The sequence below is a fragment of the Myotis yumanensis genome, unplaced genomic scaffold (assembly GCF_028538775.1).
Source record: "Myotis yumanensis isolate MYYU_CA2020_CCGP unplaced genomic scaffold, mMyoYum1.0.hap1 SCAF_7, whole genome shotgun sequence".
Lineage (NCBI taxonomy): Eukaryota > Metazoa > Chordata > Mammalia > Chiroptera > Vespertilionidae > Myotis > Myotis yumanensis.
The window spans coordinates 57,692,339-57,706,558 of NW_027223758.1; the positions used below are offsets into that span (position 1 = coordinate 57,692,339).

A 14,220-nucleotide genomic window follows, 5' to 3' on the forward strand; every position below is an offset into this window, starting at 1 on the left:
GTTCATCAGATTTTTTATTCACTTGATTTTTAGATTCACTTGTTGACAGATGTGTATTTGTTGTTCATAATTTGTATCTTTACCTTTTTCTTCTTCTTCCTCTTCTTAAAGGATACCTTTCAGCATTTCATATAATACTGGTTTGGTCGTGATGAACTCCTTTAGCTTTTTCGTATCTGTGAAGCTCTTTATCTTACCTTCAATTCTGAATGACAGCTTTGCTGGATAAAGTAATCTTGGTTGTAGGTTCTTGCTATTCATCACTTTGAATATTTCTTGCCACTCCCTTCTGGCCTGTAAAGTTTCTGTTGAGAAATCAGCTGACAGTCGTAAGGGTACTCCCTTGTAGGTAACTAACTGTTTTTCTCTTGCTGCTTTTTGAAAACCTATTTGAAGAAATAATGACAGAAAACTTCCCCTACCTCGTGAAAGAAATAGACTTACAAGTCCAGGAAGCACAGAGAACCCCAAACAAAAGGAATCCAAAGAGGACCACACCAAGACACATCATAATTAAAATGCCAAGAGCAAAAGACAAAGAGAGAATCTTAAAAGACATCAGGCATTTTTATGCAATTGAGACAACCCTGCTCAGATATAGAATTTATGCATTTGGGGAATAGAAATGCTAAAACATGGATATGGCTTAGTGCAGTGGTCGGCAAACTGTGGCTCGCGAGCCACATGCGGTTCTTTGGCCCCTTGAGTGTGGCTCTTCCCCAAAATACCACGTGCAGATGCGCACACACAGTGCGATTGAAACTTCGTGGCCCATGCGCAGAAGTCGGTATTTTGTGGAAGAGCCACACTCAAGGGGCCAAAGAGCCACACGTGGCTTGTGAGCTGCAGTTTGCTGACCAATGGCTTAGTGTGCCGGGCCAGCACAGCCAAGGGTTCGGTGAGCTGTTGGGGGGAGAGGGGGGTGAAGGATTAAAGAAAAGACAAAGAGAATAAGCTGGGGCTCGGTGGATCTCCCATGCCTGGCTAAGATAGATCCAGATGGCAAGCTGATGTTTTATTTTATAGTCAGAGGTAAACAAGGTAGTGGTCACCATAGTTACAATGTTCTTGTGAGTTTCACTTATTTTGGCAGCACTTGCTGCACCTCCCACAGCCCATTAGCTACCCAGGAAGGATCTAGGGAGGCCATAAGGTCAAGCTTAATTATGCTAAGAGGGCTGTGCCCTCTAAGCTAGGACTTATTTGTGGCTTTGCCAACAGGTCAGTCGAGGCTTAACCCTATAGCTGCTCCCTACAGCTTAGTTTTTCCTTTCTCAGCATTATTTATAAAATATTAAAACTTGAAATGTTAAAAATTATTTCATTATATAATTTCCTTGTAGGTCCCCCTCATCAATTGAAAGTGAAACCTGATTCTGAATTTTTAGTTATAGAAAATGGAACAGCTTTCCCATTTCAGGTAGAAGTTTTGGATGAATCAGACAATATAACAACACAACCAAAATTGGTTGTTCATTGTAAGGTAAGCTGTTGTAAGATAAAGAATATGTAGATTTTTTTTTGAATCCCATTGTAGTAAATGGAAATAACTATATTTTTATCTGCTTTTAGTAAGTCTTGTATAGTATCTAGGTCTTAAATGATTATTCCATGGAGAAATTTGTGGGATATTGTATTGCCAATAGTTTTCAGGATCCCTAAGCCAATAAAAATGTCAGCTACACTGAGTTTCATAAAGAAATTTATGAACTAAAGATTCCCTTCCTCTCCTTCCTTGGTCCATTCACCTCATTTCAGGTGAAGTATTTAATTTATGAATAAAAATCCTTCAGGATTGGGGATGGATGGATGGATGGATGGGTGAATGAAGATGACTAAAAGGAAAGGAAAACCCTAGTTTGTAAAGTAAAAAAAGGAAGAATATTGGTTGAGGAGTCAGATTTTCTTCCAAAACAGATAAATTTTACCCAGAAATTTAAAAAATTAACTCTTTTCAGTCATAAATTCCCTAGAATATTAGTGAATTTTATTTAGAATTTTCTAGTTTATAGCCAGAAATAATAGCTCTAATGAAGTATTTGAAAATTTAAACAATTATTTAGTAAGTTATTGAGGTCTTAAATGATTTTTTGTGCTTCTACTAGTTTTTAGGTGCTCCTAATCTTCCAGTCTACACTGTGGATTGCAGTAGTTCTGGAACCAGTATTTTATCAGGACCTGCAATTCAAGTTCAGAATATTAAGAAAGACCAGACGCTTAAAGCTAAAATTGAAATACCTGTAAGTTGTTATTGTTATTCATTGGTATTATATTGAGTCTTCATACAAATAGTCTTTAAGAGATTTATAGTAAATTCTGTAAAGTTGTTTGACTTTTTTAAATGAGGTATTTGCAGTTCTTTTAGCCAAAGGAAAATAAGGAAGCGTGAAGTGGTATAGTGAATAATTTAATGTTTTATATAGAATATTAGTAATTTTCTTGACCAAACCTTTCGTAATTTCTGTAGCATTATTGATTTACATATTCCTAAAATTAATTTTTTCTTATATAAAAATTTGACATTTATGTGTCATTTTTGTTTTTTATAGTTTACACTTGTTTTTTCGAAAGTTTGCTAAATATTTCCATTTAAACCACCACTGATGGACTATAGGTATTTAATTTGTATGTGTAATTTTAAAAATTAAACAGTGGTTTTAATTAGTATTTTCATATAAATACATTATTATGTTAATATGACCATAGGATACATTTTTTAAAAATATGTTTTTATTGATTTCAGAGATGAAGGGAGAGGGAGAGAGAGATAGAAACATCCATGATGAAAGAGAATCATTGATCTGCTCCCTCCGGCATGCCCCACACTGGGAATTGAGCCCACAGGCTGGGCATGTGCCCTGACCAGGAATTGAACTGTGACCTCCACGTTCATAGGTCAAAGCTCAACCACTGAGCAACGCCAGTCGGGGAACCATAGGATACTTTTTATTGGATGTACATCATGGCTGAAGGTTAAGCCAGCCTGATATAAGCAATTGATCCCCTAATGTTGTTGAATGGGATAACAAATACTTAAACAAATGAAATACTTAAATGTGATTTCTTCATATATGATGCAGTAGATGATGAATATCCTAATTCCATTTGATTGATGTTTTCCTAAAAGTTATACATCAAATAACATTTTAAACCTCAAAAGGGTAAAAGACAGCTTTTATTTATTTAGTTATTTTTGTTAGAATGAGATAACTTTATTCTAAATATTTTATTTTCTGACTGGTTGTATTTGATAATCTTCAAATATTTGTTATGTATTTTCTTTTTTCAATAATATGGCCAACTTATTTTGAGCATACTATCAGGAAGCTTAAGGAGAAAAGATTTGGATTTAGGAAGGAATTTGGGCTTAGAAGCAAGAATAACAAATTATTAGGGATTATGCAAATACAGAGCAGCAACAGGCAGAGGACCCAAGAATCCAGGTCAGTTAAGACAAAGACCAAAGTATAGCATGTAATATGCAGTTAGAAAATGTTATCTAAGGCTTATGACTCTTGAGTTTTGAGTTTGAGTCAGGCAAATAAGATATGCATATGATGGAGGATGAGGGTGGGTTTATCTGATATTCTGTGAGGTAGAAATTTTGAATATGTCTTTCATGTTAATGGGCTTTGATAGGAATGAACTGTAACTGATAAGGAAAGAGGCATGAGCTAAGGAAGATTGTAAAGGTATTTTAGGCTTAGGCTTATTTTGAATTTTGTGGAATGCATATACCTGGTTATGAAATAATGATATAAGATTTTAATATTGTGCTCCTAAAATCAACTTATAAAGCTTAATCCAGCTCATTTTTATTGATCTATGGAACACTGATGTAATACCTATAATAAATTTTAAATATGCCAGCTTAGTCTTTAGGATGTTTAAAATCTTTATCTAGCTATATGGAAACTTGTCCACTTATCCCATTTAATAATGAATTGAAAAAGCACTAGTGTATCCTAATATCATTAAATAATATGCTTGATGGCAATTATTTGCCCCTGATTTTATTGAAAGCTTTTAATATTTTATATCTTTAATCTTATTAATGAATGTTAGTCACCAAATACCTGTTATGTGATTAAAATTTTACCAGTTTGTGGCACTTTTAAGTAAATTTACAAATAAGGGGAAGGAAATCCTTTTAAGTCCAAACATGCTAGTGTTTTGGTTTTAAGAAAGTGGCCATTATCTTCATTTATAACTTAGTGGTATAAAATATGGAGTGATTGATAGTACAATATATTCTTAGTTACAAAACTTATGAATGTTAATAGTATATGATATGATCTTCCATATTATTGGAATAAATTTTTAAGCAGTGTAATAAAACATTCACTGTTAAAGCTAAAATCTGTTTTCAAAAAGTACAGATGTCAGTCAATATATGTTGGTTTTCTTCTCTTCCTAGAGTTGTAAAGATGTGGCACCTGTGGAGAAAACGATTAAGTTGCTTCCCAGTAGCCATGTTGCAAGATTACAGATATTCAGTGTGGAAGGACAAAAGGCAATCCAGATCAAACACCAAGATGAGGTTAATTGGATAGCAGGCGATGTTATGCATAATCTTATCTTTCAAATGTATGATGAAGGAGAAAGAGAAATCCATGTAACATCAACTTTAGCGGAGAAAATTAAAGTAAGTATCTAAAACAGATTGGTTATTTTTAAAAATATGTTTTTATTGATTTAAGAGAGGAATGGAGAGCAAGCAAGAGAGAGGGGGGAAAAGAGAGAGAGGCATCAATGATGAGAGATAATCATCAATTAGCTGCCTCCTAAACACCCCCAACTGGGAATCGAGCCCACAACCCAGGCATGTGCCCTGACTGGGAATCGAACCGTGACCTCCTGGTTCAAGGTTGATGCTTAACCACTGTATCACACTGGCTGGGCAACAGATTGGTTATTTTTAAGAATTTTTTTTTTTTTTACTTTATGTTTGGAAGACTCTGAATAAGAAGTTTTGCTTGGATAATCATTTTCTACCCTTTTATTTTGAATCTACCTTTATCTTTGCATCTTACGTGTGTCTCTTGTAGGCAGCGTATGCTTGGGTTTTGTTTTTTGATCCACTCTAACTCTGTTCCTCTTTATTGGTGAATTCAAACCGTTTACATTTAGGGTAATTATTGGTGTATGGGGATTTCCTATATCCATTTTATCTTTTGTTTTCTGGTAGCTCTGTGCCTCCATTGGTTTTATTTTCTATGTGTTTCTGTTCGTTGTTTTTGTTTTGTGATATTCCATACTTCTTTCCTCCCTTCTTAAGCTATATAACCTGGTTTGGGGATTTTTGTGTGTGGTTACTATTAGGTTTGTAAAAAAATAAAGTTGCATATATGCCATGGTTCTTTTCTTTTTATGTTTTTGTTGTCACAAATTATCCCTGTTTATGCTGTAGGTTTTTTGGTGATCTTAGTTGTGGTGTTGTGACCTTACGTTCTTTGTTTCAGGTAAAATAACTCCCTTGAGTATTTCCTGTAATGGAGGTTTTCTGGTGATAAAATGCCTTAGCTTTAGTATGTCTGGAAACATCTTTATTCCTCCTTCATATTTCAAGGATAATTTTGCTGGTTATATTGTTCGCGGCTGGTAATTTCTCTCTTTCAGATATTTGAATATTTGGTTCCACTCTCTTCTGTCTTATAGAGTTTCTGCTGAGAAGTCGGATGAAATTCTGATAGGTTTTCCTTTGTAGGTCACTTCCTTCTTTTCCCTGCCTGCTTTGAGGATTTTTTGTCATTAATTTTTGACAGCTTTTAAACCAAGTGCCTTAGAGAGGGCCTCTTTGGATTGAAGTAACTAGGTGTTCTCTTTGCTTCTTGGATTTGAGGATCTAGTTCTTTCCATAGGTTTGGGAAGTTCTCATCCACTGTTTGTTTGAATAGACTCTGTTCCATGGTCCTTCTTCTCCTCCAGAATGCCTATAATTCTAAATTCTAATATTGCTTTTTCTAATGGAGTCAGTTCTTTTAGAGCTGTTTTCATTTTTCTTTATGCTCACTTCTCTCTCTCCTCTTACCTCTGTGTCATTTCTAAATTCCTATCCTATCTAATAAAGAGGTAATATGCAAATTGCCCATCACTCCAACACACAAGGTGACTGCCCCCATGTGGACACAAGATGGCCAGCACAAGATGGCCGGCAGGGGAGATAGGTTGTGGGCAATCAGGCCAGCAGGGGAAGGCAGTTGGGAGGGACCAGGCAAGCATGGGAGGGCAGTGGGGGGGGGGGGGGGGGACCGGGCCTGCAGGGGATGGCAGTTGGGGGTGGTCATGCTGGCAGGGGAGGGCAGTTAGGGACAATCAGGCCAGCAGGAGAGCAGTTAGGCATCAATCAGGCTGGCAGGGGAGTGGTTAGGGGGTGATCAGGCTGGCATGCAGAAGCAGTTAGAGGCAGGCAGGCAGGCGAGCAGTTGGGAGCCAGCAGTCCTGGATTGTGAGAGGGATGTCCAGCGGGATCAGGCCTCAACGGCAGTCGGACATCCCTCGAGGGGTCCCAGATTGGAGAGGGTGCAGGCTGGGCTGAGGGACACCCCCCAAACCCCCGTGCACGAATTTCGTGCACCGGGCCTCTAGTCTTGGATATCACTAAATCTTTTCTCCATGATTGGCTGTTTTCTATGCTCAGTAGTTCACTCTTAATCTCCTTAATTGCATGCTTCATTTCCAGGGTTTCTAATTGGTTCTTTTTAAAAGTTTCAATCTCTTTGGTAAAGTACTTGTTTTGTTCATTGATTTGTTTTCTGGGTGCATTGAATTGTCTGTCTGTATTTTCTCACTTCTGATTGAGTATTTTCAGAACTGCAGTCTTGAAATCTGTCATTTATATCACCCTAGTGACCTGGTGCACGAAATTCATGAGCATTAAAAGGGAATTAATTAGAGGAAATACTTTACTATTGCTATTTTCCCTTCCTCTATAATAGAAGTGTCAGAGATGAAAGAAAATTAGTAAAATGCATATGAAAATCTTCCTCCATATACATTAGTAAAATGTATATGAAAATCAGACTCTGGGGTGCGCCACGGGAACCAGAGTTGGGTTCCTGCCCACCCACGTGCACCTCGAAATCGCATGAGACCCAGACCTGGCCAGCCCCACCCTCATTGGGCTAGATCCAGACCCGGCCGGCCCCACCCTTGTCAAGTCCCACCGGGTGGGGGGCACAGCCTCAGGTCCTCTGTCCCGGTGCTGGGGCATGGGGTGCAGCCTGAGGTCCCCCGGTCCGGCACCCGGGCATGGGCATGGCTTGAGGTCCCCTGTCAAGCCCCGCCAGGCGGGGGACATAGTCTGAGGTCCCACATCAAGCCCTGCCGGGTGGGGGGCATGGCCTAAGGTCCCCCGTCAAGCCCCACCAGGTGGGGGGCGCAGCCTCAGGTCCCTGCTGATTGCTCATTAAGGCTCGTTACAGGAACTCGGCCTCTCCTGTGGGTGCAGCCATCTTGTGTTATGGAATCCCTGCCTCCATTGTGGGCACAGCCATCTTGACCGTTATGGTGTGATGGTCAATTTGCATATTCCCTCTTTATTAGATAAGATACTTCCCAGTGTTCCAGCTTGCTTCTGCAGGTTTTTCATTTTTTTTCTGATCATCCTTGTTACTGTTGTTATTAGTAGTGTTTGCTGTTCTCCTTTGCCTAAGCATTTATATCTGCCTATGTTAATGAAAAGGTCTTTCTACTATTTTCCAGTAGATGATGCTGAATTGCAAGATTTTTTTACCTCTGTGATCTCTCAGGGTTGACCTCCACGGCTTCCATAAAGCTTCCGTAAGACAGTACAGCTGCGCTGCTTAGGGGTGGGATTTGTTATGCCCTCACCATAATGGGGATCCCTGACCTCGTGGGGTTATGCTCCAAGTACTCCTCCTGGGGATCAGTCACTGAGGGAAACAGCAGTTCTACTGCAATAGCTCTTGATTTACAGACAGTTAGAGGCCTGATGCATGAAATTCGTGCAAGATGCGGCCTTTTTCCTCCAGCTACCGGCACTGGCTTCGCTCTGGCACCTGGGACTCGAGCTTCCTTCCGGTTCCCGGGACCCAGGCTTCCTTCCGGCTGCCAGCAGGCAGCCCAGGACCCAGGCTTCCCTTGCAGCCCCAGCTTTGTCCAGAAGGACGGAAGGACTTCCGGAAGGATGTCTGGTCTAATTAGCATATTACACTTTTATTATTATAGATATGCTCCTGGACCCGACTCTAAGAACAATGTGAGGCAAGTTTTCGGATTCCAAGTGGCAGCAGGGCTCTGTGGTTCTGTTTCTTTGTGTGAAACACCATTGCCCTGCCCAACAGTGGAAAGCTGCAGGGCAGAACCCTGTGTGCTCTGTCAGGCATCTGCCGTCTCAGACACTGTTCACTCGCTTCTTCACTGCTTGCCCTGCTGGGCTGCTCCCCGCAGCTCTCTGTTCCTCCAGCCCAAGGATGCATGCGCTACCACCAGCTTTCTTCCTTTCCCAACTGGACCAGGAGCTCCTGGCTGCAGGCCTACTTCTGGGGGCTGTCTGTGCTTTCCTTCTTGTCTCCCATTTACTCCTTTTTGTTCACCTTTAGATGTTTCAGTGTGCAGGTCTCAGGCATGCATCTGTGTTAAGCAGGGATTTCTTTGTTGAATTATAGTTGGTTAACTTATTGACAGTTTACGGGGACAGGCCAAGGGTTCTCTCACACCTCCATTCCTCTGATGTCACTCTCTGAACAAGAAGTTTTATACGGAACCTCTAAGAAGAATCTTACCAAAGAGAAATACTACCATCATTTATAATTCTAGGCTAAATAAGAGTTTTTTTTCCATGCACTAGACTGAAACGTGAATGATTCATGTGTGACATGATTTTGACACTTAAAACCAAATTCCAATGTTTGGTATTTTGTTTAGTTGTCACTACCTGGCCAGCTGTATTGCTGTATCCACAATCAAAATCACCATCTTACTGCAGCAATCTATTCATAGCTATTCTGAAGGCCCTAATAAAAGGTCTGTTAAAGGTAAATAATGAAGCAGTATTGTTAATTATACAGAGTCCTGATTTGGCCACTTCAAATTTGTATAACAATTGCTAAAAGCATGATCTTAGAAAATAGTTTAGTAGGTTCTCAGTAACTTTAGGTGGTTTTCATCAGTTTGCTGACATTTGAATATATCATTTGTACCTAAAATGGGTTAATCTATATGTTGAAACTTAACATCTCACTTAACAGAGACCCAAATAAAAATGATTAAATTTTTATCACATAAAGTAGATTGCTTACTTCTTTAAAAGTACTATCAATTATGCTGTAATGAAACATGTAAATTCCTAAAAGTCATTGTGTGTAAAATGGTGCAATAAAAAACACAGGGTTTATGGGAAAATGGGAATTAGAGGCACAATACTCAAACCTCATCACTCACCCATTTTAAAAAAAAAAAGGAAACTAATAAAATAGTACCAAAAACAGTAGCAGTAACACATGTTAAATGATTAAGAAGTCCATGAACACTATAAAAAATATGTGAGTTTACTTGTGGAAGTGGGTACAGGAAGGGTTTGCAGCTTGTGAAATCACTAAATGTGTTCATGTAGCTCAATACACATAATTGGCTGATGAGGCTGGTAGGTGTTTGAGGTGTGTGTTTTATATATTCTGCATGGCTTGGCTCAACAGTTTTTTGTGTTCAACTATTGTAAAGTAAAATTGCTTTTATACTCAAAAGTTTCCCTATTATTTTAATTGCATTAGAACAAACATTTTCAAACCAAGCATTATAGGCAGAACAAACTGTACTTTTCCCTTTGACATTCTTAGAGGGAAAACTCCTCTTTATGTGAGAAACTAATTTTTAAAACCCCAGGTTCATTTAAAGCAATTAGAGATAAACATACTCCCATCTCTGGAATTCCAACGTTTGTGGACCCTTATGCAAGGGATTCTAATTATCTAAATATTTGGGCAGTTGCTGTTGTGGGACACATGTAGAACTTATTTTTTTATACTGTCATGTCCTATAGTCATCTTGAGTTTCCAAAAATAATAACTGATATTTTAAAGAATTGTTTAACCAGGGGTTCAACTGACCTTATTGTAAAAATTTTATTTGGAATAACCTCTGCTCCAGCTCGTTTATGTTTTCCCTCATTAATAAGAGAAGAGAGGATTGAGAGAGAAATAATCCTGAAAGGGAGGCACAAGTCATTTTTACCCTATATCAGCAGAGTTGGCTGAGTGGTTTAAAAGTGGTGCCAAGGAACCTGGCTTCTAAACTAGTTCCACATTCTTCTTCTTATTGAGGTGAAGAAGAATTGACTGGAGAGCCTCTTCCTGTATATACCTTTCTTTTGGCCATTCTCAGAGCTTGTGGCCTACATTTGACACATTTTTGCCTCACATCTAGTAGTTTTATGTTTCTTGGGTTCCAGAGATTTTAAAACATACACCTCTTCATTGATAATACAAGATATTAAATACTATTATTTTAATAAATTAAATGTATAGTCTATAAAGTGGTTTTTGTGGTTTTTATATAATTCTTCAATATTGAGGAAAGTCAACCCAAACTGAACTAGGTATTCATTGAAGGGATAGCACAGCTTTTTGTGTAACTCCTACTTGCTTCCATTATTAAAAAAAAAAAAAAGTATAATAAAGACTAAATGAGAATGAAACATGGTTTAAAAAGATTAAAAGGCCCTAACCAGTTTGGCTCTGTGGATAGAGCGTCAGCCTGCAGACTCAAGGGTCCCAGGTTCGATTCTGGTCAAGGGCATGTACCTGGGTTGCGGGCACATCCCCAGTGGGGAGTGTGCAGGAGGCAGCTGATCGATGTTTCTCTCTCATTGATGTTTCTAACTCTCTATCCCTTTCCCTTCCTCTCTGTGAAAAATCAATAAAATATATTTTAAATAAATAAAAAGATTAAAAGGTGACTAAACAGATTAGAGCATCATAAACTGGGATGAAAATATTAGAATACGAATTATTTAAGAATTACAACGAAGTTGAGCTAAAAAAAATTCTTAAATAGAAAGGATTGGAAGTTTAAAAGTAGGATAGAGTGGGATAATCAACTTTAAAATATGGATCTAGTAACAAATTAAAATATGGAATGCAAGAGGTGCAAAATTAAATTAGAGCTAAAAGTATTCAAGAATGGATTAAAGCTAGAAGAGGTCAATGGGGGGGGGGAGGGAGATAAGGGGACATATGTAAAACTTTCAACAATAAAGATTTAGCCCTAGCTAGCTTGGCTCAGTGGATAGAGCGTCAGCCTGCAAACTGAAGGGTCATGGGTTCAATTCCGCTCAAGGGCATATGCCTTGGTTGTGGGTTCAATCCTCAGTAGGGGGCATGCAGGAGGCAGCCGATCAATGATTCTTTCTCATCATTGATGTTTCTATCTCTCTCTCCCTCTCCCTTCCTCTCTGAAATCAATAAATATATATATATATATAAAGATTTAGCAAAAGAATGGATTAAAGCCAAAAGGTGTGGCCAGAGGTAATTACCATCAGTGGGCATAATTTCTGTGTTTGCTGAACAAAGGTCCACTCAAAATCTCTTCAAAGTCCATATTAATAAGATTCTTTTTAAAAAACGAAAATTACCTCTCAGAATTGATCATATAATTTGATCTATATATTATTTTTAAACCATAATTATCACCGTGAGAATCTTGTAGTAAAACTCTAAAGAAATAACCTAAGAATTTTTATATTGCATTGAAAGATATGGCAACATTAACAGCAAAAACAACATAGAAGGTACTTTTTTATCATAATAACTAGAGGCCTGGTGCACAAAATTCATCCATGGGTAGGGTTCCTAGGCCTGGCCAGCGATCAGGCACTATCGAGGGGAAGCCAGCTGCTGACTGCTGGCCAGGGCCTTCCTTTATTTCGCACTGCCCCCTGGTGTTCAGCGCATGTCATAGTGAGTGAGCAAACTCCCGGTCGAACTCCCGTGGGGACAAATTACATATTAGCCTTTTATATATATAATATGACCCACCATCATTCTGGTCATAAGGGAGACTTCTTTTTCCTCAGAGGGAGAGAGCCTGGGTTATAATTTAACTTTAAGAGTCTTCACTTAGTACGATAGTTGGCAGTAGGAGGATATTAGACTAAACTTCTTATTATTGTTAACTATGTAATTTTTCTCTTAGGTTAATTGGACTCCTGAGATTAACAAAGAACACTTGCTGCAAGGTCTGCTTCCTGATGTACAAGTACCAACATCTGTAAAAGATATGCGTTATTGCCAGGTTTCATTTCAGGATGATCATGTGTCTTTGGAAAGTGCATTTACAGTAAGGTTTGTGGACATATTACACGTGGAGATATTTCAAAATTCAGCATATGGCAACAAAAATACTTTTCTCAAAAGCACTCATTTAAAATTTCTTTTTAATGTAGGAAATTTCACAATTTCTGTGAAATACAGTAGGTTGTCTTTGGGAAAAAACCTCACTGGAGATAGTGATTAGTTTTTAATATCAGTATAGCCCTGTGCTTAAGTAATTGGCCCTCTAGTATCTGTAAGAACCAGAACTTGCATTAAAGGAAAGTCTTCCTAGTGCAAGCAACAGTGAAACACCTGCAAGATGAAAGACACGACAAGTATGAAATATACAGCCTTATTAGTCAATGTATTGTTCAGAAGGAAATATTCCTTGGTTATTGATGAGTTTCAAAGCTAACTCCAACCAGACCCAATATATAGAACTGATAGAAAAGGGGGAGGGAGATAAATATATTAAAAATCTTATCTTTCACCTTCGCCTGTCACTTCCTTGACCATCTCTTTTTTGGCAACCTCCTTCATTTCAAGCCTTCTACCCATTTTCATACTTTTTCCAACACTTTAAGTAGCTCCATAAAATTTTCAGGTGTACTACTTTCCAACTATAGTTAGATCTCTTAATGGTTATTCTTAACCTTCTTTTCTTTCTCAGTGCTCTCGTTATAATTTCTTTTTAATCCAGCATAGATACTATGATTTAACATTTATGTAATTTTTTTCTGTCAGTATTCTATACTCTTTGCAAGCTGCCTTTATTTACTCTTGGGTTATTTGTAGGGGAATTATTACATTTGAGTTTTAGAAAGTGAGTGATACATATATCTTTAGCATATTGTAACTACTTGAAATTTTTGGTACAATGAATGGTGTGACTAAAACCTTTTAACTTAACCAATTTCAGACCCCTACCTGATGAACCTAAACATCTAAAGTGTGAGTTGAAAGGAGCAAAAACAGTACAGATGGGCCAAGAGCTTCAAGGGGAAATAGGTTAGTATGTCCAGCGTTAAAAACAAAACAAAACACAAAAGCTTATATAATACGTATTTATGTTCATGTTTTGACATATGTAATCTGAAAGGAAAGCTTTGGGTTTATATACAATTACTGGTTTAAAATCCATTGTCAGAAAAGATTGAAGTGTTTTCACTATTTTTGCCCAGGCTGACATACTGTGAAATTAATTTGGTAAAAAATGTGTTGGAAAAAACGTTGGCTCATATCAGTGAACACATATTCATCCTATATTTTTCATATGTCTAAAACAGTGATTTTCAACCTTTTTCTTCTTGTTTTACACATAAACTAATAGTAATTATCTACCCTTTTTGCTCCAGAGCGACTTTTTAAAAAAATCAGGTGCCTATACTTGTATGTCTGGTACCAAGAATTAATCAGATACAACCTTATTATGCAATTTGATTAGTAAGAAGCAACTCTATTATATGATCTCTATATTTATGGTTTAAGACAGGACATTCACACTGCACGGCTTTTGTTATATTAGCCATTGTCATTTTTTAATTTGCCAATCTAAGGGAAAAGAGGTCAGTGTCCCTGACTAAATAGTCAGGTATTACATATTTTACAGATTCTTTTTTTTTTTTTTTAAATATATTTTATTGATTTTCCAAAGAGAGGAAGGGAGAGAGATAGAGAGTTAGAAACATCGATGAGAGAGAAACATCGATCAGCTGCCTCCTGCACACCTCCCACTGGGAATGTGGCCGCAACCCAGATACATGCCCTTGACCAGAATCGAACCTGGGACCTTTCAGTCCGCAGGCCGAAGCTCTATCCACTGAGCCAATCCGGCTTCGGCATTTTACAGATTCTTATGGCACACCAGGGTGTCAGGTCACACTGGTTGAAAATTGCTGATCTAGATAAATTATTTTCTTCAAATTTTTATGGTAAAAATCTGGTT

At 38.0% G+C, this 14,220-nt stretch overlaps 1 protein-coding gene across 2 annotated transcripts in view; it reads left to right on the forward strand.

Annotated features, from left to right (window-relative positions):
* SMCHD1 (structural maintenance of chromosomes flexible hinge domain containing 1) overlaps positions 1 to 14,220 on the forward strand; it is a 152,621-nt gene that overhangs the window by 78,575 nt on the left and 59,826 nt on the right. For both annotated transcript variants that reach the window (XM_070420560.1, XM_070420559.1), the window contains exons 23-27: positions 1,344 to 1,483; positions 2,106 to 2,240; positions 4,418 to 4,645; positions 12,157 to 12,305; positions 13,195 to 13,283. In XM_070420560.1, the coding sequence (XP_070276661.1) occupies positions 1,344 to 1,483; positions 2,106 to 2,240; positions 4,418 to 4,645; positions 12,157 to 12,305; positions 13,195 to 13,283 (741 nt within the window). The remainder of the gene's footprint in view (positions 1 to 1,343; positions 1,484 to 2,105; positions 2,241 to 4,417; positions 4,646 to 12,156; positions 12,306 to 13,194; positions 13,284 to 14,220) is intronic.